The sequence below is a fragment of the Plodia interpunctella genome, chromosome 16 (genome assembly GCF_027563975.2).
Source record: "Plodia interpunctella isolate USDA-ARS_2022_Savannah chromosome 16, ilPloInte3.2, whole genome shotgun sequence".
Lineage (NCBI taxonomy): Eukaryota > Metazoa > Arthropoda > Insecta > Lepidoptera > Pyralidae > Plodia > Plodia interpunctella.
The window spans coordinates 1791072-1815189 of NC_071309.1; the positions used below are offsets into that span (position 1 = coordinate 1791072).

Genomic DNA, 24118 nt, shown 5'->3' on the forward strand with positions numbered 1-24118 from the left:
TGCTAGTTTATCTTATTTCGACAATATATGTAATGCCAGCAGCTCCCACTATAGCGGATAAGTTGTTCGCGGAGTGTGGAGCCAGATACACCACATAGCGCCATCTATTGTGCTATATTAATAATACGGAAAAGGAATCAGCGCCATCTATTATGGAGTAGATGTAACATAACATTTAACTTTGTTTACTATTCGCCAATAGATGGCGTTGACTACTCAATTTTTGTCACCCGTCTGACTCCAGCTACACAGTTTGCAGAATATATAAAATATTATTTTATAGTTTTCCTTCTAGCTGATTTAAAATTATTTACTTAGAAAAATAAAACAACATCTGCTACTTTTATATGTATAATTAAAATTTGTATACCCACCCAGACCAAAAAAAGTATAAAACAAGAAATAAAGATAATAACCAATCACAGATACCTGTATAAGAAGTATCTCAGTTTCTTAAAATATTTAACTAAAAGGTAACATTGATTTGAGCAAGTACAGTAAGCTGACCGCACGACAGGCAAGAAATATAGGAATGTGATATTTCAATAATCCATAATTATATAATATAACAAAAGTGAGGTTATACATTGTAAACAATTGTTATACTTAGTACATTAAATTTAATATAAAAAAGCGTTGATCCCAATTTCTGACAAAATCGAGGTTCCATAATTTAAGGCGCCAGTGGAAATGATGTCATTTTAAAATAAAAAATAGCCGATTTACATTGAATAAGGCTATTTTATCAACATTATTTTATTTCAATGTTTTCTGTCCTCGTGTATGATCGCCTTTATAGCTAACCTCGCCAAATGTCTTTTTTTCTTTAAATAAAAATATGAAAAACGATACCGCATATAGGATATTTTTTTATTTTAATATAATGTCGTTTCTTAAACTAGGATTCATTGTACGTCCTAAGTTTATCACCTTTTATTTCACTATTGTGAATATTCATAATAATTTTTCAACAATTTAGCTACCTATACTTGTTATATTGTATTTTTTTATTTGTACTAAAACATTTTTAAACCGAGAAAATATCAACAATTGAATTTTTTACCAATTTCAATTTTATAGCAAAATTTCTCCAATAGGCACCCAATGTTCTTTTAATGCTTAAATACTGATTACATTTCAATTATCGTTATCGTTAGATAATTGACATTATTCGAATATTTTGTAGTAATTATTAATAGGTACAATCCAACATAGCATTAACATTTCAGTTTAACTGTGAAACAATTTTACTTAAAATAATAACTTACATTTAGAAAATAAATTAAGTCTTTAAAATAAATGTCATAGATATTCAGAACTCTCTTGTCACTTGTCATCTCCCAGTAATTGCTTTTCTTTATAATATAATATAAAAAATTACATATGCAAAAAATAATTTTAAAAAATCCTGAACGATCTTAATAAACTGGAAGAAAACTTGCTTGATAACAAAAACTATATAACAGCCGATATTTGAAACATACATTTCAATGCATAATTTAATTCGATATGATAGCGCAATGTAAAAAATATGATCACACAAGTATACACTCACTAATAAAAAAATTTTATAAGTACCTTTATAGAATAGATGGCTTATATCCGGCTGTGGGACACTGAACAGCTCATAATATTAATTATAATACATTTACAGACGGGAAAGATATTGTATATTTTGACGGGAAAAATTCGATAGAGGAATAAAGTTACACTTTATTTCATTGAAAACGCGGAGTCAGCTATTAATTTCTATATTTATTTGTCCTCATCGAGGTAAAGTTCACGATTCAATGCGAACCTTACCTCAATGAGGTAAACCTCAAACTATTAAAGCGACTACACATCTATAGACGTATACTTTCATACATTTGATATTGTACTAACGCGTTTACATCGCGCGCGTTTTGTCTCAACGTGGACAACGTTTTCAAATCCTATGAGGCTAATGTCGTAATATGTTTTCCAGATTCATGTTGTTATTTTTCGAATGTTTATGTGTGTGTGGAATGTGTATGAGACATAAGGTAATAAATTGAGTTGAATTGAATATTAATAAGTCGCTGACACAACCATGTTTCACGCTTTACACAACATATGTGCGATGTACCACTCGCGATTGAGCCAGTTTTGGTCGCATTATGATAATACCTTTAAATCAGGTTTACACAAACATCCCACTGCCACCTCGAAGCAAAACGAGGTGCTTAACTGCAATTTCTTTAAAAGTCGTGTCTAATACGCGGGGCTGAGGCAGACGAGTGGGGTAAGAGGCATTTATTATTAGTATATTCTTAATATAACTAGCCTAAACGAAAATCAGTGTCGTGGAACCCTAGAATATCCTCATGGTGTTGGCGCAGCCGTGGTTCATGCGGTACTGCACATACATCATGCCGGAGTTGTGCCAGTAGTAGAGCGCGGCCAGCACCAGCACGTGCCACCACTGGTGGGAGTGCCCCACGTAGTCCACGCGCCCCGGCACCCAGCGCTCGGGGATCTACGTTAGCAATGGACAGATATTATATTATTTAATGCCGGCTCCACACTGTCGCCGAACAGTTTGCCAATCTTGGGCGGATTCGGTATACATTGCTGGTTTTACATTGCGGTAAATAAAAGCACTCGTACTAACTACGCAATGTTCACGCATTCGCGACGGCACGTGTTCGGCGACAGTGTGGTGCTGGCAAAACATGTTTGGAGGATGCCCTTCATCCTATTCAATTAGAGGGAAAGGAATAAAGTCTTCAAAAATCACGTTAAGTAACACTCGCACGGGTCCAAGGTAGAAAACAGCTACTTATAGGTAAATATTGTCCGCAATGGAAAAGAGAACTAGAGATAAAAGTGTAAACTTTCGCTTTTATAACACTAAAGAATGTAATTTAGTAGGATTAATAGTATTGGTCCTCACAAATTTAGCCGAGTCGACACGCTAAGAAGAAGTATTTTTACATACCCTGCAATCTCATACTTCCCATACCCATCGCAATTAGTTTACATACCCTGAGCACGTAGATGACGAACGCCGTACCGCTTATGATGTACATCCCTATGACCCTCGGAAAGAACATCTGAAATCAAAAACAACTGCTCAATAACTCCAATAAATTATATTAAAACTTACGGTCAGAACACAAGACAATAAAATATTTAAAACTCTTAAATGTAATAAAACTTAAACAGTTTTTTAAATGGCTTCTTGTCGAAGTTCTTCTGTTGACGAAACATAGCTTTTTTTTCTGTTAAAATTTGGTCCTACATTTGGCTGCAAAACCAAGTCGTGTAGGCTGAAAATTTGGCCATATAATTAGCAAATTTTTGGACGAATATTTCGCCTAAATATATAAGATTTTTATAAGACTCTAGGACCGACCAACTTAAATAGAAGTGGACGGGGTCACATGATAAGAGACAAGAGACAACTGAGACAAGAGTTCAGTTAACGGACTAAAAGTAAAATAAGATTTTATTCACTTACCGCCACCATTGGGTTGTCAAAGCCCCCCATAACATAGGTCCAGTGCAGCGTTGGCAGCACACCGTACGCGGCCCAGCCGATAAAAACGCACATTTTCACCGCATACGGAACCCTCAACTTCGGTATTTGGAGCACCATCGCGAGGATGAAGATCAGTGTGACCGATGTCATGTAAAACATTCGTAGCTCCTGAAATTGTTACATAAAATTAAACACATAAATTATGAATGAATACTATACGACTAATACGATATACGAATCCTGTGATTAAACATTTTGAATCCCAAAAATCTTTACTTATTCATAACTAGATCTTGGCCGCGGCTTTTCACGCGTAATTTTTACACACCTACAGATATTTTTCCTTATGCAAAATTTTAAAAATATTGCTTGAGTAGATAGATAGAGCGTGAAGAGGCAATAAACAAACTTACTTTCGCATATATAATATTAGTTAGAATTAGGGTGAAACACACAATGCCCTTTCCATAATTATTTTTTCTAAGATCAAAATTGAACAAATTAAATTTAAAAAAATTAAATCCATAATTACTTTTAATCTTTTCCTAGAACCTTGATACTTAATTAAAATAATTTGAAGATATTTTAACTGATAATAAGTAATTTGACTTGCGATTCGAATAGAATAGATACCATAATAGGTAGTGCATTGCATGATCCTGACATTGGACCATTGGGCAATCTAGGGCCGATTTAGACACCGGCGTGCGGGTAACTGATTGAATATGCGCAGGCGCACCGCGCGGCGTAACATTACAACACGGCAACAGTGACCTTTGTCGCGTGGCTTGAATTACAAGTTTGTTTTGTCAATAAAAATGGTGACCTTGAACTTGGTTATAAATGATATGTTCTAACTTGTATTTATATATTTCAACTTGTTTGCCGAACTTTGGTAATTCGTATACATTGCTAGTTTTTCATGTGGTGAATAAAAACACTCAAACTACGCAATGTTCACGCAATCAAATGGTGTGTTGTCGACTTACATATTATAAAACAAAGTCCTCTACCGCGTCTCTCTGTCTGTTCGCGGTAAACTCTAAAAAGTACTGCACGCATTTTCATGCGGTTTTCACCAATAGACAGTGTGGTTCCTGAGGAATATAGTAATTCCTGAGGAGTATAATTTATTATGTTTTTACCCGAGCGAAGCCGGGCCTGGTCGCTAGTCATGAATAAGCATGAGAAAGGTAATCTATAGTATCTCACAGGAGCGAATCCGTGGAGCTCAGCTAGTGTCAAATACAATCGGTATAAATGAATGTAATAATGAACCTTATGAAAAGTTCAAAATTATTAGAGAGCGCCGGCGCCGCCTGTCGCGAGACGCACTTTCTATTATGAATGTAATGATTATGATAGACAGACACCAATATTATAATCTAAATCGTGACAAAAAGAAAGGAATATCAAGATTTTTCTGATACAAATTCTCATAACTACTACTATTAGACTTATATGGATGAAATTTGACATATCGTCTAATACATAACATATCCCAAAAATTGATCCAAAAATTTTGTTCCTGCTATTATTAAATTTTATTGACAAAAAGTTACAAAATTGTCTTACATATTTCATTCGTAACGACGTTTGCTAAAGCTTTTATGCATTCTGTACTTTTTTTTTTATAAATCTGACAAATGAATAAGAGTTAAAACATACTTATATTTTTTAAATCCTGTTTTTATATTTATCATTCTAGTGGAATCAATTCGAGACGCACTAATACCAGTTATAACAAGATTTATAAGTATATGTACTAGTATATTAGTCTCTAACCATAACGTGTTTTTCTTGACCTGAACCCAACTAAGGTTTGCTTAGCTCAATTTACCCACTTACATAAAATAACATACAAATCTAGATCTCCTTGAAATGATTTTTTGTTTGTATATATTATATCTGCTAAACAATCACGAAAAATCTATTGGAATTGACGGATACGATATACGGGTAGAATATAACCTACAACTAGATATAAAGTGACCCGGGTGGCGCTTTATGTAAAAGTTCGAAAAATACATATGTTCTACTTAATATATAATTTCTTAAATACTAGTGTCCTGTCTCGGCTTAGTTCGGGTCGCATTTAGGCTATAATGGTCTATGGTTCGGGTAAAACCATAATAAATTATACACCTAATCCTACCTCAGAAATCACACTATCTATGGGTGAAAACCGTACCAAAATCCGTCTGGTATAGTTTTTAAATTTAACATGTTCATACAGTCAGACGCGACACTTTTTGGAGACTACTTTTTGTTACATGTTTCTCGTGTATTTTTATTTATATAGATGTACAAAACTGTAGCAGTTCACTTTATCTCGACGCGAGAGGTTAGGGGGAGCTGACCGAGCATGTCATCTTCACGCCAATAAGGAGAATTGATACTCCTACTTAGTTAGAATATTCTGGGACGAATTAAAGGGTCGAATTATATCTCAAAGATTTAAAGATAACATTTGTTTCATGCAGTTGTTTCGGCGATCGCGTACGAATACGGACCAACATGACATGTTTACATAACCCTCCTTTTTTAGCTTCTTCGTTACAGTCGGGTACAAAAAGGTACCTATTTCCTGAACTTATTCAGCGTTGAAAAGGTACAAAATGTACCGTTGTGTATAAACATATTGCGTGTCACATTGTATGAACGACAATAAGGTGTTCGTAGAACTGGTGGCGGATCTGCAAAGCCGCCAATGGGCTATCCAATTTTCGTCGCCCCTACTGAATATTCTGAAATTCGATCGCAAAGTTTCGTAAATTTCACTGTCTTTTTAATTACCAATATAATAAATTTATTTTTACAAAAAAAAATCTTCCCTATCACACATCACAAATTAATTTTAAAAGACACGTGTTTCACTTTCAATCCAAAGGTTCCCATAGTTCCTAGCTGCAACATTTTCCCGTTGAATAATAAAGTTTACAAGATTCTGACAAGCCTTTTATTGAAAATGCACTTTAAAAATATATTTGATATATTTGTAAATTACATAATTAAACAAAATACTGTCAGCGTTGCATCACGATGGCAGCATTGCGATCCTTTACACCAGAAAAAACAGCAAAATTTTCAATTTCAATATTGCATTTAATTTACTCTACTGATTAATTGCAACTTGGATGTTCGTCTTCATTACTATTCCAAGGAATCGTTTTGTTGGTTATATTGCACAAAGTGAAATAGTAAGTTTCATTTGTTAACTTTTCAATAAGCGCTCTTAAGTTAGCTTCTTGTTGTAAATTTTGATGCCTCTAAAATATATCGCCCTGGGCTTCAGCCTACTCAGCCTTTTGGTGATCCGCCACTGAGTACTTCTATCATACAACTATACACAATCAAGTCAATCACACAATGTTGTGTTAATCATAGTAATAACAATTATATTATGTAGACTTATAGTATGTAGACGATTATACAATAGCAGGACATGGAATTATCCTGATTGTTAGCGAAGCCGGCTTAAAGCTGTGATAAACTTAGGCACACAAGCAAGTATGTATATGGTATAAAAATTCTAAGATTATCAATGTCAAACAATATGCTTTTGTGTGGCGCATGCGATATTGAAGGGTTCAGTAATCTACGGGATATCAAAGTACGAATTTCAAATGTCAATTAGAATAATAATCGGATTTATGTCCTGATCAATAGATAAATTTACGAAGATAAGGTTAAAGATAGTAGATTTTTATATCTACTAATTCTTACCTTATATTTTTCATTATATTTGGTATGAAAAGTATTATTTTAGCCAAGGTTCGAAAGGAATTGACTTTCAATCGTAGCAATTACTAGCATAAATCGAAGTACTTACGGAATGACACCAGAAGGCATAGTACACCCCAGAAGTGTATATTGCCAGCAAGGAGAGCGCTATCCCAAACAGGTCGTACATCAAGAATTTGTTGTACACGTTCTCGCATCGGCACGAGAACGTGTGGTACAGTGCTGACAGAGCCATGCATACCTGAAATAGAAATAAAAAAATCTCAATATACAACACAATACCTTTTATTGTAATAAGACGAAAGAAACAGTAACTCGAAAATTTAATTATATGCGCAAAAGAAGACCGTTATTTGTGAAAAATGACGTGAAAAACGAAAATATTCAAAAACAATATATTAATGTGTAAAAAAAGATTGAAAATTAACGTGAATATATATTTAGATTTAAGTACGTTAAGAATTATCATGCCAATCTGCATATTGCCCTGCATAGATAGATCTTTATGTGGCGGTCATAGCGGCGAATTTCCAATGAATTTTCAAAGCTTGACATGGTATTTGTTAACAGTACCGTCACTTATTCGACGAATATATTCATGTAGTTTTATTTGACAACAAAAACAAATGCCATTGCAAACAGTAAGCGGGGAAAAATGGACATTAACAAAATCATCGTTTTGGCGAACGATGGAGCCATGAAATTAAAAAAAAAATTAAAGTGAAAGATTTAAAATTTAGACTAAAAAAATCACGCATTATTAAACGTTCATTTTTAGTTTTACATTAAATATCTCAAATTGTTGCTTTACTTTGTAATAACGATGGATATAAGTTTATCAATACACCCAGTTCGCTAATACCAAGTTAAAAATATGGACAACTTTACAAAAATACAAAGCTTTCTAAGGTTGATATTTCGTGTTAGCTAATTGTGATTTATTGAGATTACAATACTGATATATATATATATATTATCTCAACAATTGATCTTTATTAGCTAACACAATATGATATCATAATTTTGACATGCTATATGAATATTCGTATTACGTCTGTAGTAAATTAACTGTGGTCACGTAGCAGTAAAATTAGAATCAAGATAAGACTGGTATGATAGTTATTTTACTATTTTATTAATCCGATAAATTAAGATCAATGCTATAACACTCATTATTAATGGGCTAACTCATTATTATCATTCAGGACGCCACCAATTTTGGCATTCCTCAAGTCAGACAAATTTAAGAAGTTAAATCGTACTCACTTGCACACATTGAATGTGTTGCACGTGACAATTTATAACGTCAAAGGGGCTGCAAATTGTGAGTCCGCCCCGGTCGACAATAGCTCACGCTACGCCACTAGTATAGAATAGACATAGTTTTAGTTACATTTGATGCGTGAAAGCCAATGTTTAATTTGCAATTGACGTTCAGAACGGTATTATATTGAACCGGTTCTGTCCCGTTCGAGCTTGTGTATAACTTTAGCACTAGTAGGTAGGTAACATGTCTAGTCTAATGAGACTAGGCATAAATGAAGTTACATATTATATGTGAATATTTAAGATACTTCAAACATTTTATTTTTTATTTTTTACCCGGTAAAAAGTCTATTGAAAAATTCTCAGTTAATGTTTATCTTGTCTATGATTTTGTAAACCAAAATTTCTTAGTTAATATTTATCTATATATATCATTATCACATATTTCTTAATTATTTGCATTTTTCTTATATGGTCTTTGTATGTGCACTGTTTTTGAATTGTAGTGTAGATCGTAACCTTATAATTTTACTACTATGACCGTATCCTTATAGTCGTAACCTTATAGTTAGTTAGATCGTAACCTTATAGTTTTTCTACAATTTGTTATGTGTATTTAAATAAATAAATAAATAAATAAATAAATAATAAATACATTCGTTTTATGAAGAAATATGTTATTGTGTTTTAATCTTGCCTATTTTTGGTTTTAAAAAAGGGATTCTTTTTTTTACGTCATGTATAATAGTTTGACAAAATCCACCTATTTTAAAAGAACAAATTATGATATCGGTATCGGTTATTTGCGAGTTGTACTCGTGTGAAGAGGCTTCCGTATCTTGATTATATTACGCCAAATTAGATCTGTAAATTTTTATATATATATATCTTAAAAGAAAACTGATAAGTATAAATATAATATAGAAATGTCACTGAAATGCTCATGGTAAGACGCAGTTATTACAGTCGAAGGTCATTTGGTCAGTGCCATGATTAATGCATATTCATTGATTTGAAATGCAGTAGTTATTACTTCTTAGTCGTTGAAAGTGATATGTGAACTGAAATGGATATTTTTAACCCTCGACGCAAAAAGAGGGGTGTTATAAGTTTGACACCGCTAAGTGTGTCTGTGTACTTATCTACGGGTGAACCGATTTGGATGCGGTTTTTTTTTTATTTCATAGCTGATTTTTATGTGGTCGTTCTTAGATATGTTTGATTCAACGATTCAAATGTTGCAGCGAGATGAATTACTTTCAAGTCGGGGTTTTTTTACTTTATCTAACAAATAAACTTGTTGTATTAAGTATTTATATTAGTAATACACTTCTTGTTTTTTATTCGTCCATGTCTCTATCCATGTCTTGTTTGTTCATTCTATGTGTTTTTGTATCTAAAATGTGTATGTGTTCTTCCTTTTTTACAAATATATTTATCTATCCATCTAACATGCTAAGAGCAATTGAACTGAGTCTAGAAATCAATAGATGCAAAAATATATCCATTAGCATCTCTTAGGCAGAGGTTTGATATTTAATTAACAAATAAAATTGTATTCTTTCAGGTATTAGGATGAGTGACGTCAAGGAGATTATTTAAACGGATTTTGTGCTCAACTTGGGGTTAGCAGTTAACAAGTTGAAATGAGATAATATGAAAATATATATTATAAGCAATATAATTCCGCATTTGAAATGTATTGCATTAAAGTTTAATAAATAAAGAAAATAAAAAACAACCTATAAAAATACAAATCAAACACCTACGACACGGGAATCCTAATATTTTTTTCTTTTTTCCCTAGTGTTTCTGTTTCTCTAATAATATAGGCCTTTGAACAGTCACCAAAATAAGAATTAGTCATCTAATCTATTATACTACTGTTATTTTATACATAAATTATCAGTAGTTTTATATATAATATAAATATTTAATTTGCCGCCATACCGCGTCAGTAAGGCGATCATTATTTTTTTTTTTTTTACTTTCACTGTGTAGAGAAAAGCAGGTCGCGGGCGGACATCAGATGAGGCCAGACATGGGCAATAACTCGACTGTTTCAAATCGTCCACATCCAACCTTGTGCTGGTAGTTTGTGACGATTATGGTAATTAAATATATATATATATATATCTAAGTTTATGCAGATAATAAATACATAATTAATTCCGTCGACGATAGTATGTGGCCGGCATAAGAATATAAGTACATCGCGAATCAACAGTGTAACGTTCTAGCTAATGGACATTTTGCATTACGGCCATTTTTTGCTCAGGCCGCTGGCCGGTAAAGATGTGGCGCTTTCGACCGATGGTGTTGAGAATGTATTTCGCAAGCAAGCCGCAATATTCTCGGTACGATCGCTTAGAAATTTTACATAATCTTGGTAAGAAATTACTTGTGGAGAATCGCCGTATGAATAATATACTTACTAACAAATTTATTATTACAGCAAATCTTTTTGGAGTGCATTAATATATTGTCATGATGTAAATTTCACGTATAGTCCTTGTAAGTTTTCTTGCATAAATCTAGATCTCAGTAATAAAGGCAAATTTATATAGAATGATGTGCTATCGACTGTATGGCAATGACGTTGCTTACACCATTAAAAATGATTGTTGGTTCGCGCAATGTTTGATAACGGTAGCCGATATGGCTTCGCGTGTCTTTATAAGAAAATTTATCATATGATCTATAAAAAAATATTTCGCTAAATTGTATAATAAGACGTAGTACCGGGCGCGATAACATTCTGTATTTAAAAAGGATGATCGTCCTTTTATTTATTGTCGAGATTTTTACGTATTGGCATTCCATTTGGCATAACCACGGCGGCAATAACATTTCTGTCATTCATATTCACGTTTCTCATTTGAGGTTATTTCATTCGCCACGAAGCCCGAAGTCCGCGTATAAAAACAAACCCTCAACATTTTTTAAATCTGGCTGTGGGCGCCCCGTTGTTTACTTATGTTTCAGTTAAATTAAACATTTAAGTCAAGATAATATCGATACGAGATAGAAAGTAGAATAGCACTTCGATCACATATAGGTACTTTCTAGTATAGTGTCGTAGGTGAAACGAAGCAGAGACGAAACGGTTAAATGGCTGTCATACATCATACGAATTAAACTTAAGGTTAACTGAATAGTGGATGAATCGTTATAGTGAAAAGGAGAATCGTGTTTTGTAGAGGCGCAGTGAACTCGCTTCACATACCTATACATGTTCCTGACATCAACCCACTTTCAAATTCAAATTCAAAATTCTGGGAACTTTACCGCACGACGACGGCGATTTAGTGTCAATTTTTTTATTTAAATTAATTTTATATTTATTATTTTAGTTTTAATTTGTAATTTTAACTTACAGTAATTACGTTGTAAATACTTTTATTATTTTCATAAATAAATAAATAGTGTATAAAAAATTCAAAATTCTTTATTCAATATAGGATGATATACCTACATCACTTATTAACGTCAAAACTAAACTACTAAAACTAAGTCTACTGCCGACTCCCAAAGCGCAGGTGAAGAAGAAGCGACGCAACAAAATTCACCGCGGCCTTTTCTCCAAAGACGTCAATTAACAGGTCTTATACATTTAAAAAAAAAACTTTGGAAATAGATAATATTTTTGTCTGCTCAAATCGCGGCAACAACCTACAGATAAACCGATCCGATTATTGTTAACAAACCGGTTTTCTTTATAAAGTACACATTTGAAAGTGAAAGCAGAATGGAAATCACTCACCGAAAGCGAAGCGACGGTAGTCTAGTGATTAAAACGCCCGCCTGTGGCCAAAAGATCTCAGATTCGAATCCAGCGAAACCTAGCATAACTACTAGATGATTACACATTTTCTTTCGCGGGTCTACTGGAAGAAATTTCTGTAGAAATAAGTAGTACCTTTGTACTTAATTTCCTATTTGTAAACTTTATATTTACACCGCTGTCTATATTATCTATACTATTATTATAAAGAGGTAAAAGTTTGTGAGTTTGTGTGTTTGAGGCGCGTAATCTCCGAAACTACCGAACCGATTTCAAAAATTCTTTCACCATTAGAAAGGTACATTATCCAAGATTGTTATAGGCTATATTTTATCTCAAAATTCCGACGGGAGCGACATCTATTATTATTATTATTATAAAGAGGTAAGCGTTTGTTACCTAGTTTGTATGTTTGAGGGGGTAATCTCCGAAACTACCAAACCGATTTCAAAAATTCTTTCATCATTAGAAAAGTACATTATCCAAGATTGCTATAGGCTATATTTTATCTTCAAATTCCTACGGGAGCGAAGCCCCGGGCAACATCTAGTGTTGTATAAAAGAATTATTCAGTTCATTATTGTATGCCTGGTTCCTTACTTAGTAGTATAAAAAAAACAGTCGCTAGATAGGACTGCATGTCAGATGTCTTTAGACAATTTGAATAAAATCTAAATATCCCAAGACAGAACGCCCTATGCTCCACCTAGGGACCTTAGGATTAGAACCATAACACACTCGACTAAGACTCACCAAAAAGCAGGAGAACAATATACCAGCGACAATCTTATCCGTGACCGTTGCGTGGATGTTTATGATGACCAGGTCGTTGATCGTGAGGAACAGAATGAGGAAGAAGCCGAAGATGTGTGTCCATATGTTCATCGTTTCGTTCGTCCACCAGAATATGCTGCAAAAGAAATAATACGGTGTTGAGTTTCAATCGCCATTTGTATTTTCAAGTAAGAAACATATTCAGCGTATTTATATGTGAGACTAAGCGGCCCGTACCGGCTCCGCTCGGGTAAAAACATAATAAATTATACACCTAAACCTTCCCAAGGAACCACACTGTCTATTGGTGTAAACCGCATAGAAAATCCGTGCAGTCGTTTTTAAGTTTATCGCGAAGAGACTGTCTGTCTACGGCAGAGGATTTTGTTTTATAATATGTACCTACACACCAAATTTCAACTTTCTACGCTATGCGTTGTCTGTCAGTCAGTCAGAAACGCAAGAGTCATATGAAGCGCCAGCATAAAACATATTTCTGGGGCTGCGCAGCACCAAGGCTTCATGGCTTGGAATGAACACATTTATGGAAAGCTCAGACGCGAATCAACGTACATTGCTTAATTTTAATGTAAACTTGTATCAACGCCAGGAACAACCAGCAATGTATGTCGAATTCGCCACGATTTTGTAGATATGATCATACCTACATCAGTTGGATTCCATACCATCTTTACGTTTTCACGTTCATTATAAACTGATTTTGATAAAATTTTGTGTGGATACAGAATAAAAACCCGAGGTCTATTTAAAGTCAGCACCCGAAAAGGATTTAAAATAAAAAAACACAAGATACTTTCGGGTTTGGTACTAGATGTCGGTAGGTAGTCGTAAGTCATGACAGATGCCCTTGACTGGCGACTTGAAGTAAATCTGACACCAGTGTTAGCAATAACAAACCGAAATCAAAGAGAAGACCACGGGCATAGCCGCGGACAACAGATAGTTCAAACTAAACGTTACTTGTTTTCACTTCTTAGCGTCATCTCTTTTGTCAAGAAATCATCAATCAACATACATATATACATTCATTGCAAATTCGCCTGTATTACAAACGGCATAAAGGTCCGTGAAGGTAATCAATATGCAGCAGAATATACAAGGCACTATTTGTCGACTTTGGTTTACGTAATGACTACAAAGTCACTATAATCTATTACTTCCGGTTTCGTTTGGGGCTGTGACGCCTCTAGTCCGGGGCAAAAATATTTTTTTTTATTTATTTAACAATCTTCATCTACGCACTATCTAATCTAATCTACATTAGAAAGTTAATATCACACACTGATTAGTATTTGTGTCTCACAAGAAAACAAGCCAAGCGTGAGTCGGATTAGCACAACTAGGTTTCCCTGCAATGTATACCATTTTACGATAGATTCACGCCAGGCATAAACACGCCCGGCGTAAAACCATCGCTGCAGGTTCTCTAGTCGTATATAAAGCCTTGTAATTACTGGCATATATTATGTCGCCTAGTACGAGTATATACTAGGCGACATAATATATGCCATCTTATCGACATGGGTTTATTTAGATAACTTACGAACTGTATGAAGGTGGGGCCGATTTCATACCGCTGTGTTCTCTTCTCACTATCGAGTCGATTCGCAATGAGACACAGCGCAGCTAACCAATCACATTGCGGTGTGGTTGTCGTCGCGTCACAATGTCGCACTGTGATTGGTTGGCGAATCGACTCGGATAGTGAGAAGTGAAATGCAAAGCCACACTTCGCCCTAAGGACAAGGCAGGATGTGTGAGTGGCCGTAATATGTGTCGGAAGTAAGTATGTATAAAAAATTAACCGTACATATAATCAAAAATTAAAATCAAATGATTTATTCAAAAACTATGCCTTCACAGGCACTTTTTCGCGTCATATTCTAAATTAATATTTACAAAACAATAAATTACTAGTATTTCGGAACGACCACTGCTGAGAAGAAATGCCGAAAGAAACTCATTTAAACAGAAGGGTTTACCACTTTTAGTAAGGTAGGTATAAATAATGATCCCTAAAACTGAATTGTTAATTAGACAGACATAGGTACGCTGCAATATCATTACATTACACCGTCACAGTCTAATTTTCACATTATTTAAAGTACTTCAATCAATAAGGTGCAAATGGCCTTGTATGTCCTAATTTAGCAACAAAATGTAAATTTACCATTTAATGATGACAAACATCCTATAAAAGTAGAACTTCTATAATACAACAAAAGAAACATCTAGAACCTATACATTGTCTACCACGTGAGGGAAAGACTCGATAATGTGTCTGTATCTGCAATCCGATCCTAATCCCAAATCCTTCTTACTGAGAATTGTGAGTGTTAGTTACTTCTCCACGCTCATGGGCCAGATATTATGAAATTTGGATAATAGGTCTGAGGTAAAAATAAGCTGCTTAAAATAAATCAACCCTAAAAGGGCAAACATGGAGGATGAAAACTTCTAACTTTATAACTCTTGCGTAATATATATATATTAATTAACAGGATGCTAAAGCCAACCAAATGTATAACAAACTTGAGTTTCTAGTGTACAATAGAATATTTCCTTTGGTTGATACCGATAACACAGACAGTAAAGAGGTACATAGTAAAAACTTAATTTAAACTACGCGACGATTTTAACGCAGGTTTTTGTGTAATTCCTGTGGAAGGCTTAGGCATAGAATTTATTATGTTTTGATGCATAGATGAATACAGTCATGATAAGTTACCCCGCATGGAATTCTATGCGATGGTAATACAAGGATATTGCAACGATTTTTGTTAGGTTGATGTGCCGTCAACTGTACTGTACAGTGAAATTTTAAACGAAACTTGAGTATGTTTATCTGCTATTTGACTATACAACCACAATGGCGTGTGGTTCCCGCTCTAGAATAGCCCTTAGATATCGTATGAAGTGCTTAACCTTCAACAGATGACAAGCCAGAAGAGTATTCACAAAGAGTTAAATTTATCTTCAAAATTTTAAGCCTTAAATTTAATGGTACACAGGTAATAACGTCATAAGTAAAAACAACTAGAGACTTACCTCTCCCAACATAATCTTGTAGGTAACAGCTTTCTATATCCATCTCTAATAAATGGATTATGCTGTAGATACTCCGGTGCTTCCTCATACTTCAACAATTGTCTATAGTTTATATACTCTATGTCTTCTTTTGTCAAGTTATTATTGTCTTCCAGCTTCTTGCCTCTTCTGAGAAGGGTGTTGCCCGCATTGAATTCTGAACTGTGTTCATTTTCCACCTAAAAACATGTTTTTGTTAAGTTCACAACTTTGATTCAATTATAGTCATAGAATTAGCTATATGACTGGAAATAATAAAATGCTATATAGGCATATAAACAGAATAATTAAGTAAATGTCACTTTAAATAATAAATTTTATTAATGACTAGCTGGTGCCTGCGACTTCGTTCGCATGGCCGAACAATTTTTGGTAAGGAGTCAAAATTATTAGAGAAATTTAATTGTACAGACAAATGTAATGATACCTACATACAGAAGATGCTAATAAGAAGAGACTGAAAAAGTACATTTTCTATAGTTTAGCTTAACTATTATGACTCTTCTTCAGGTGTTCCAGATCTTTGATTTTTATATCTCAACAGAAAATGCTCATCAGAGTGAACAATTTTTGTTAAGTCGTCATTTCTATATTCCCTATAGTTTAGCTGTACCATCATACTACTCCATCAGGCTGGCCAACATATATGTTGGCCAGGTTTCATAGCCATACAACAAAAAGTTTTATTTAAATCCGTCCAGCCGATCCAGAGAGTAGCATGTGCAAACAAACAGACAAACAGACAAACCAACAGACTTTTTTTTTAAATCCTTATTCCATTACTGATTCTCTATCCATCTCATTTTTTTTTTATTTAAATATCTTCAATGTACAGAAACACTTTATTATACTGTTTTATTATATGTATTGATGTGATTTAGAATTTTTTCTCATCATATAGGTATTATCACATACATCATTGCACATCACTGTCATACTAGCTCCATATAAATTTTTGTTTTTGTCATTAGAAAATAATATCAGATTTTGACATTCTCTCATTAAAAAACTGGTGTTAAATTTAACAGCAACGAAAATAATCTGTTAATCATCTAGGTTACAAAAGTTTGGTTTAGAACTTTTATTTTTAACTCCTGATTGATAAAATATTCCTACACATCAGTTCATGAAAACATAACTTATTTGACACAATTTTTTCACATAGGCAGGTACCAATGCAAGTCAAAATAACTTATTTTACTGAAATAAATTATGGAATTCATTTATTACACATTATATTATTGTTTATTTGCTTTAGATAAAATTCTAAAGGTAGTTAAAACATTTTTTAACTGGCAAAGGAAAATTAAAAATCTTTAAAATTGAATTATTTTTTTTTGGTTTATTCCCTCGTTTTATTGAGGAGGCAAAGGGTACTAGCCTTAAAATTGAAAACTTGAATGATAAGACATCTTTGTCTTTCATCTAGTGGTTGATATTCACGAGCACAGATAAACAGAAACAAATATCAACAAAAATCACTAAAATCTTTATTATAATTATTAATTCATTGATCAACATGCAAAATTTTACATTTCTTTTTGGCGTATCTTGGACAAAAGTGGAGCTTGAAACCGGACCGACTACGAAAAATTATATAAAAGAAAGCTGCTTTCAAAACTTACTTTTTCTATTGGCATAAATTGTACCGTCTCCGCTTGACACTCACTAACTTTTTTGGTCATGGTTAAAGTCATATTTCCTACTTTATTCAAAGAACAAATTACTAGAAAAACAAATTTAACAACCTATTCAGTAATCAGAAATACATGATCGTAATAGATTGTTTTAAATTGAGACACAAACTGCGAATGTTTTACAATAGTTTAGGCTGAAAAGATTCAATTTTTTTCGAGAAAACTTATATTCTTGATTTAATAACACATTAACACAATGGTTAATTTTGTCGTCGTACGCAACCACACACTATAAATAAATAAATAAAAATATATTCACAAATAGTTGACAGAAAATACGACTTTATAACAACTAGCCACAGTGAGAAGGCTGCGCGCTGCGGCCTCTGCACTGCAGACAGAAGGTAGGCAGGTAGGCCAGCTGCTTAGCTGCTGCACTGTTGCTACTTGCCATGTCAGTTTGACTATTTCAATGTCATCTGACATTAATGTCAGGTGAAATTGACTGTCTTTTTTTTCTTTTCTCCTTTGTGGCAATCAAACTTCTTCAATAGAGCTTATTTTTGAACATCAAGCTTCCCATCCTAACTTAACCACAAATATAAAAAACTTAACAAACATTTAGCTCGAATCAGTAAGAAATCCTGTGAATAAAAAAAATACCTACTTAGTGTTCAAACGTGGGCGAGGCGAAGCACCCGCAAAAAAAGCCGAGTTTGACGCGACGTTGTTAGGCATAAAAATGGAGGAACTTGTATTATAACAATAAAATTGTGTCTGTCTACTAGTTGCAGACACATTTGTGGGGCGTAAAAAGCCACCATCTGTGCATCCAAAAAATTAAAAATAGCTTTTGTCATTTAATGTCACTCTGTCACTTCAACGTCAAGTCAACTGTAGTCTGTCAACTATTGACTGTCAACTCAGTCATATCAATATCACAATCACGTAAAATGTATGTACCTACCAAAGGCCGATTGTGATTGAAATTTTTTGTTGTAAAATATTCCTATTAAAACTTGTAATAAAAATTATTTATATACTATATCTTTTGTGTAATGCATTATAATTTTTTCAAAAAGTGTCCTCTTAAACATTTGATATATCACACATAAACAAACTAATGCAGCTTAGATGGAATTTCAATTTGCGTATTGATTAGGTTTATATAGTCTAATGTTGTTAGTGTAAATATTTTTTATAACAGCGATGGGGTGCCTACAAAGTAAAAAGGATTCCTCCGATATTCATCCAAACGTTTTCCGAGTTGTTAATATTGACGAGCACGGCGGCGATCTTTGTTCGGGGCAGCTGGAGATTACGGAGTCTGATATCATTTTGTACAGAGAAGGGAGAGATTCGACCGTTTGGCCTCTGCACTCACTTAGAAGATATGGATTCGAGGGCGACCTCTTTAGTTTTGAATCAGGTGGGTATCTGTCAAACATCACATGTAGAAAATCATATTCTTTTTCTTTGTTGATCTCGACAATATCAGTTCCCGTCTGGTAGGTCAGTAGTATAAAAAATATATATTACTAGTGCCATCAATATTTCACCGAAGGTCCTGAATTTATTAATTAAATAATAGACAGGCAGCTTTTTATAGCTGATGCACTTTAACTAGAATCATTAAAAGTTCTATAGTCAATTGATTTTTCTATTCTTTAAAATATTTGGGCTCATTTTATAAACATTAGGTTCTAGATTTGTTATGTTTGTTTTTTAATATACACAAGTTTAGTACTTTAAAATTACTTTGTTTTATCATTTTTCAGGGAGAAGATGTGAAACTGGTGAGGGCATCTATGCATTCAGATGTCGCAGAGCATCTATACTGTTTCGAACTCTTCAACAACAAATCCAGCTGCGTAATGTTATACATGATACCATGCCATACCCTGTTTCAAGAATGAGTCCATTGCCACAAGCACGACAGACACTGCAGGCTAGTGTCATTCATCGGTCCTCAGTGGACAATGGTCAACCGGAATTGCCTCACAGCCAAATGGTAAATGACAACTTTCCTAACAATGTCCCTCATAATGGTGTCAGAGTTTCGACTCAATCACCGAGGTCGCCTTCCAGTGCAGACATCTTAGAAGTAATGCCTCTGTATCCGCGCTCACAGACAAATGGCAATCATGTTACAAATGTATATCAAATGAGGGATTTCAAAAGGGAACACAACAACAACACTCAACAACAGGCATTGAATATACAGCATGTGTATAGTAATGACCTGAATAGAGATCTGGCTATTCTCAGAAATAATTTAAGACAAGAGGCAGCCCTGAATACTATGAGAGATATTGAAGATGAGACCCTGTTCCTTGAAAGGAGGTATATAAATGAAAATATTCCAAACAAAATAGTTAACAATCCCATTTCCCCAACATTGAGCAACTCTAGTGAGCATTATGCTCAGCTCAATATTGACCAGGAAGATGCTGCGAAGCAGGAATCTGCAAGACTTTACATGAACATCTTGCCTACAGAGAACACATTGACTGATACAAATAAAAATGACACAGCTCCCTCAACTCCACTGACTCCCAAACCTGTTGAATATTGCAATCTTTCTATAGGTACGAAGGTGGAAATGAATGCATATGCAAATTTGTCACTAGGAGATTTAGGAGAAGGCATCAAGAACGCGAAACAGTCTTCACAATCCGAGCACAACCAGAAGTTTTCCGAATCTGATACATTTACATCAATGTCACCAGTCGAGGAACTTGAAGTTAATTATGCGATTCTGGACATTGATTCTAATAAAGAACAAGTGAAAGCGACCAGGGAATTAGCTTCTCCTGAGTCCCAATCGTACAACAGTTCACGCAATGAGAGTACTCCGTCATGTTCTTCTCAGCCGAGAAGTCGTTTAGTGTCACAGGGCAGCATGGAGAAATCCACTTCTACTAATACCACGACTACTGCACCATCAGCTACTATAGGGTACACTACAATTGATTTTGATAAAACAGTAGCTCTCACTTCTGTCGCAGCCGGAGCAGAAATGGATGGCGATGGACAGAGGAAGACAAGGCATGACTCATGTACTGTTTTCTGTGGAAGTCCAAGCAGCGTCGATAAAAGTAAGGGCAGTAATAACTAAACACTAAATTGATAAATTAAATATATCATATAATAAGTTAGTTTATATATAAATGGTGCCAAAGAGTCGATAGATATAAGTATATAAAATTTAATGAATGCCATTTTTACACCAAAATTGTAAATATACAAACTATTGTCGTTAATTTTTAATGATATTATGTATGCATAGAGTTGAAGGAGAAACAAGAAAGACAATGAAGTTTTCTATAATTTAAATAAAAGTCATGAACAATACTATATTAATTATATATTATAACGTATATTCTTCAATATCAACTCTGTAATCTACATATTATCAATAAGAAATATTGTATGATACAAAGAGTTAAAGCCAAAATATATTATTTTTTTGGTTGTAACATAATAAAACACCTAATTAAAAAAATATGTAGGCATAACCGAAAACAAATATTGTAGTCCAAATCGAAAGGTTGCTATAATTTATTTTAATTCATAATCTGGTTGTACCAAATAGTGGTATAATATGGTTTTATACTGCCGTAATAAGTATGTCAGTTCCAAAGGGATATGTGATGCCACATAGCGCAATAGTGCTTAGACTGAAAATTTGCCAAATATTTTGTTACATACAAAGCATAATAGGTAAATAATAATGGTACAGAAGTGATGATACACATCAAGATGTTGAATCCTAGAATTTAGGAACCTAAATGTAAGATAAATTTAAGAGGCTATATTATAGAGATGTGTTATATAGTATTTAGCCGGTGATGTGCCGCCAAGAAATTATCAGAGGACGAAGTGGCAGGTTTATATTTCACATTTCAAGTGAGACGCAGCGAACATTGCGTGTCAATGCGGTGTGGTTGACGTTGCGTCACAATGACGCACTGTGCGTCTCACTGCGAATCGACTCGACGGTGAGATGTAATATCAAAGTCGCACTATGCACACTGCTCTGATAAGTTACCTTGAAATTTTCTAGAAATTCTCATCGGAAATCAGAAGAAATTTCCGATAAGTTTCCATAGAATCTTGGAAATTTTGGAAACTGCACATCATTAGTAACATATGTTGACTTGTTGTACCACTCAAAATATAATGAGGAATTCTCTTAGGTACAGTACGTAGATAGATGTGCACACATACATATTTTGCCTTCGCATTCACCTTTGCAATAACATAGATAACTCATTTATTTTATTCTGCAAAACATATTATACAGAATTATATAGAACTAGCGGCCCGTCCTGGCTTCGCTCGGGTAAAAACATAATAAAAAATTTATTTAATAATTAGCATATGTTACTCCAGAACATTTCTTCTATCTCTTTATTTGAGTTTATTAATCACAAACAAAAATACACACCTTTTCCCTTTATAATACCTCTATTATTATATGTTATATAAAATAGATGACATACAAAAGAGTAACAACTTATATAAATAATAGAATCGTTATAGTTTAGAAACAAACTGGGATATTAAAAAGGCACACTCGTAAATTAAGTTACAATAAGAAATCAGATAAACATTTCAAAATTTTATATTAAAATATGTACAGTCAACAGCTCATCCACCTACCTAACCAAAATCATTGCACACTCGCCTCTATTACCGCGTCATAATGGTTCATGCAGGGTAACTTGATGTACTGTTGACTGTACAGATCCCTAGCTCACACGGATGTCATTTGAAAAATTGTAAATTGAACGTAGTATCTACATGACATTTTATTTAAAATAATATATTTTGTATTTACGTATAGTAATACCGTCCTTGGCAACGAATTGTTAAAAACCATTGGGCTATTTGTATGAAGGGCGTGAATAGAAAAAAATATTTGGAAAAGTGCAGTGCGAAATTTTCTTGTCGAAATCAAATTAATTAAACAAATGCGTACGTACCGAATACATTATTGTTGTAATTTTCGTAAGCTGAGAATTAAGACTTTCTTGCATTTAGATGAATGAGTTAAGTTTACCCGCTAAGTGTATCTGTCTGTTTGTCTGTGTCTGTCTGTGTACGTAGCGTCATAGCTCATCAACGGGTGAACCGATTTGGATCCGGTTTTTTTTTTTAATTTGATTGTTAATTTTTATGCGGCGGTTCCTAGATATGTTTGATCATAATCGGTTTAGTCGTTCAAAAGTTGTAGCGAAATTAATATTGAATGTCGGCGGTTTTTTAATTTGTTTAACAAATTAACTTGTAAATGATTCTTTTGAACCAAAATACAACGTGATTTTTTGAAAACCAGTTAATTTTAAGATTTATCTTAGTGATTTTAAAAAGCTTGCCAAAGAAATCAACTTCGTCTTCTATACATTTTGCATTTGAGCATGTGTGAATATTAAAAAAATAATCTGCGCCACGAAGGAAGCCCCTGGACGCGGCGCTACAGTCACTGATATCAACAACGTAGCCTGTTATTATAGTATAGTTCCATATAATGCCACGTCTTTTGTGGCGTTAAATTTTGTTTTATTACTCTGACAATTTCGCTGGTGTTAAAAAATCACTGTATATTTATTGACGCATTTTCAAGTCTTTAATGTTTCAATAGGTAGATGAGATGTTGTAGTTACATTGGTGTTCTTATTGTATTAGAGAATAGTGTTCAATGGGTTCATGAAATAAATCGACTATTTAAATAAGCATAGACAACTGCATGCCAAGTTACCCTATAGTCACCTCTTTGCTGCTGCTATAGAGGCGAATTTGATTTGGAGCGTTACCCATCTATTGATAGTTATAATCGAAAAAGGGCATACTACATCGATAGTATCAATACTATATAGTTCTTTATCAACAGTATTGCACCAAAACCGGCTATATATCGATATTATATATATATAACTATCGATAGTCTATCGAAACGCTACGATAGCTTAATATGGGCAACGCTACTACGAATTGGGGAAACTTATGGAAATATCCAAGTAAAATATGGCTGTTCATAATTTCTGTAATTGCGTAAGTAGTAATAAAAGTTTATATTTTTTGTAAACCTAGCTATATAAATGGATATATAGTAAGTAAAACTGTAAATTGTAGAAATCAATGTTTGCGTAGGACGTTACCTAATGCTTAAATATCCAAAGTACAAGATAGACTAAGTACAATGCAACCAAAAACGTGATCTGCCGTGTACCCAATGATAAATAAATCAGTTTTTTTACAACTTCAGTTATTTTTTATGCATTCGTTCTAATATCATAT

General features: G+C 33.8%; 2 protein-coding genes across 3 annotated transcripts; one reads left to right on the top strand and one right to left on the bottom strand.

The window, feature by feature from the left end:
- Positions 1 to 335: 335 nt before the first annotated feature.
- Positions 336 to 18214, bottom strand: LOC128676596 (uncharacterized protein). Its single transcript, XM_053756783.2, has 7 exons — positions 17804 to 18214; positions 16140 to 16357; positions 13050 to 13206; positions 7335 to 7487; positions 3482 to 3670; positions 3006 to 3074; positions 336 to 2497 (listed from the first exon to the last, which is right to left on the bottom strand). The coding sequence occupies exons 1-7, from the start codon at positions 17873 to 17875 to the stop codon at positions 2333 to 2335; spliced, it is 1023 nt and encodes a 340-aa protein (XP_053612758.1). The 5' UTR covers positions 17876 to 18214; the 3' UTR covers positions 336 to 2332.
- A 533-nt stretch (positions 18215 to 18747) lies between these two features.
- LOC128676331 (uncharacterized protein) lies at positions 18748 to 24075 on the top strand. 2 transcript variants are annotated; one of them, XM_053756392.2, is made up of 3 exons: positions 18748 to 18770; positions 19023 to 19244; positions 19594 to 24075. In XM_053756392.2, exons 2-3 carry the CDS (start codon positions 19025 to 19027, stop codon positions 20931 to 20933), a joined length of 1560 nt encoding a protein of 519 aa, XP_053612367.1. In that variant the 5' UTR covers positions 18748 to 18770; positions 19023 to 19024; the 3' UTR covers positions 20934 to 24075. The 2 variants fall into 2 exon arrangements, with proteins under 2 accessions (XP_053612367.1, XP_053612366.1); XM_053756391.2 differs by lacking the exon at positions 18748 to 18770 and adding an exon at positions 18772 to 18836.
- The last annotated feature ends 43 nt before the right edge of the window (positions 24076 to 24118 follow it).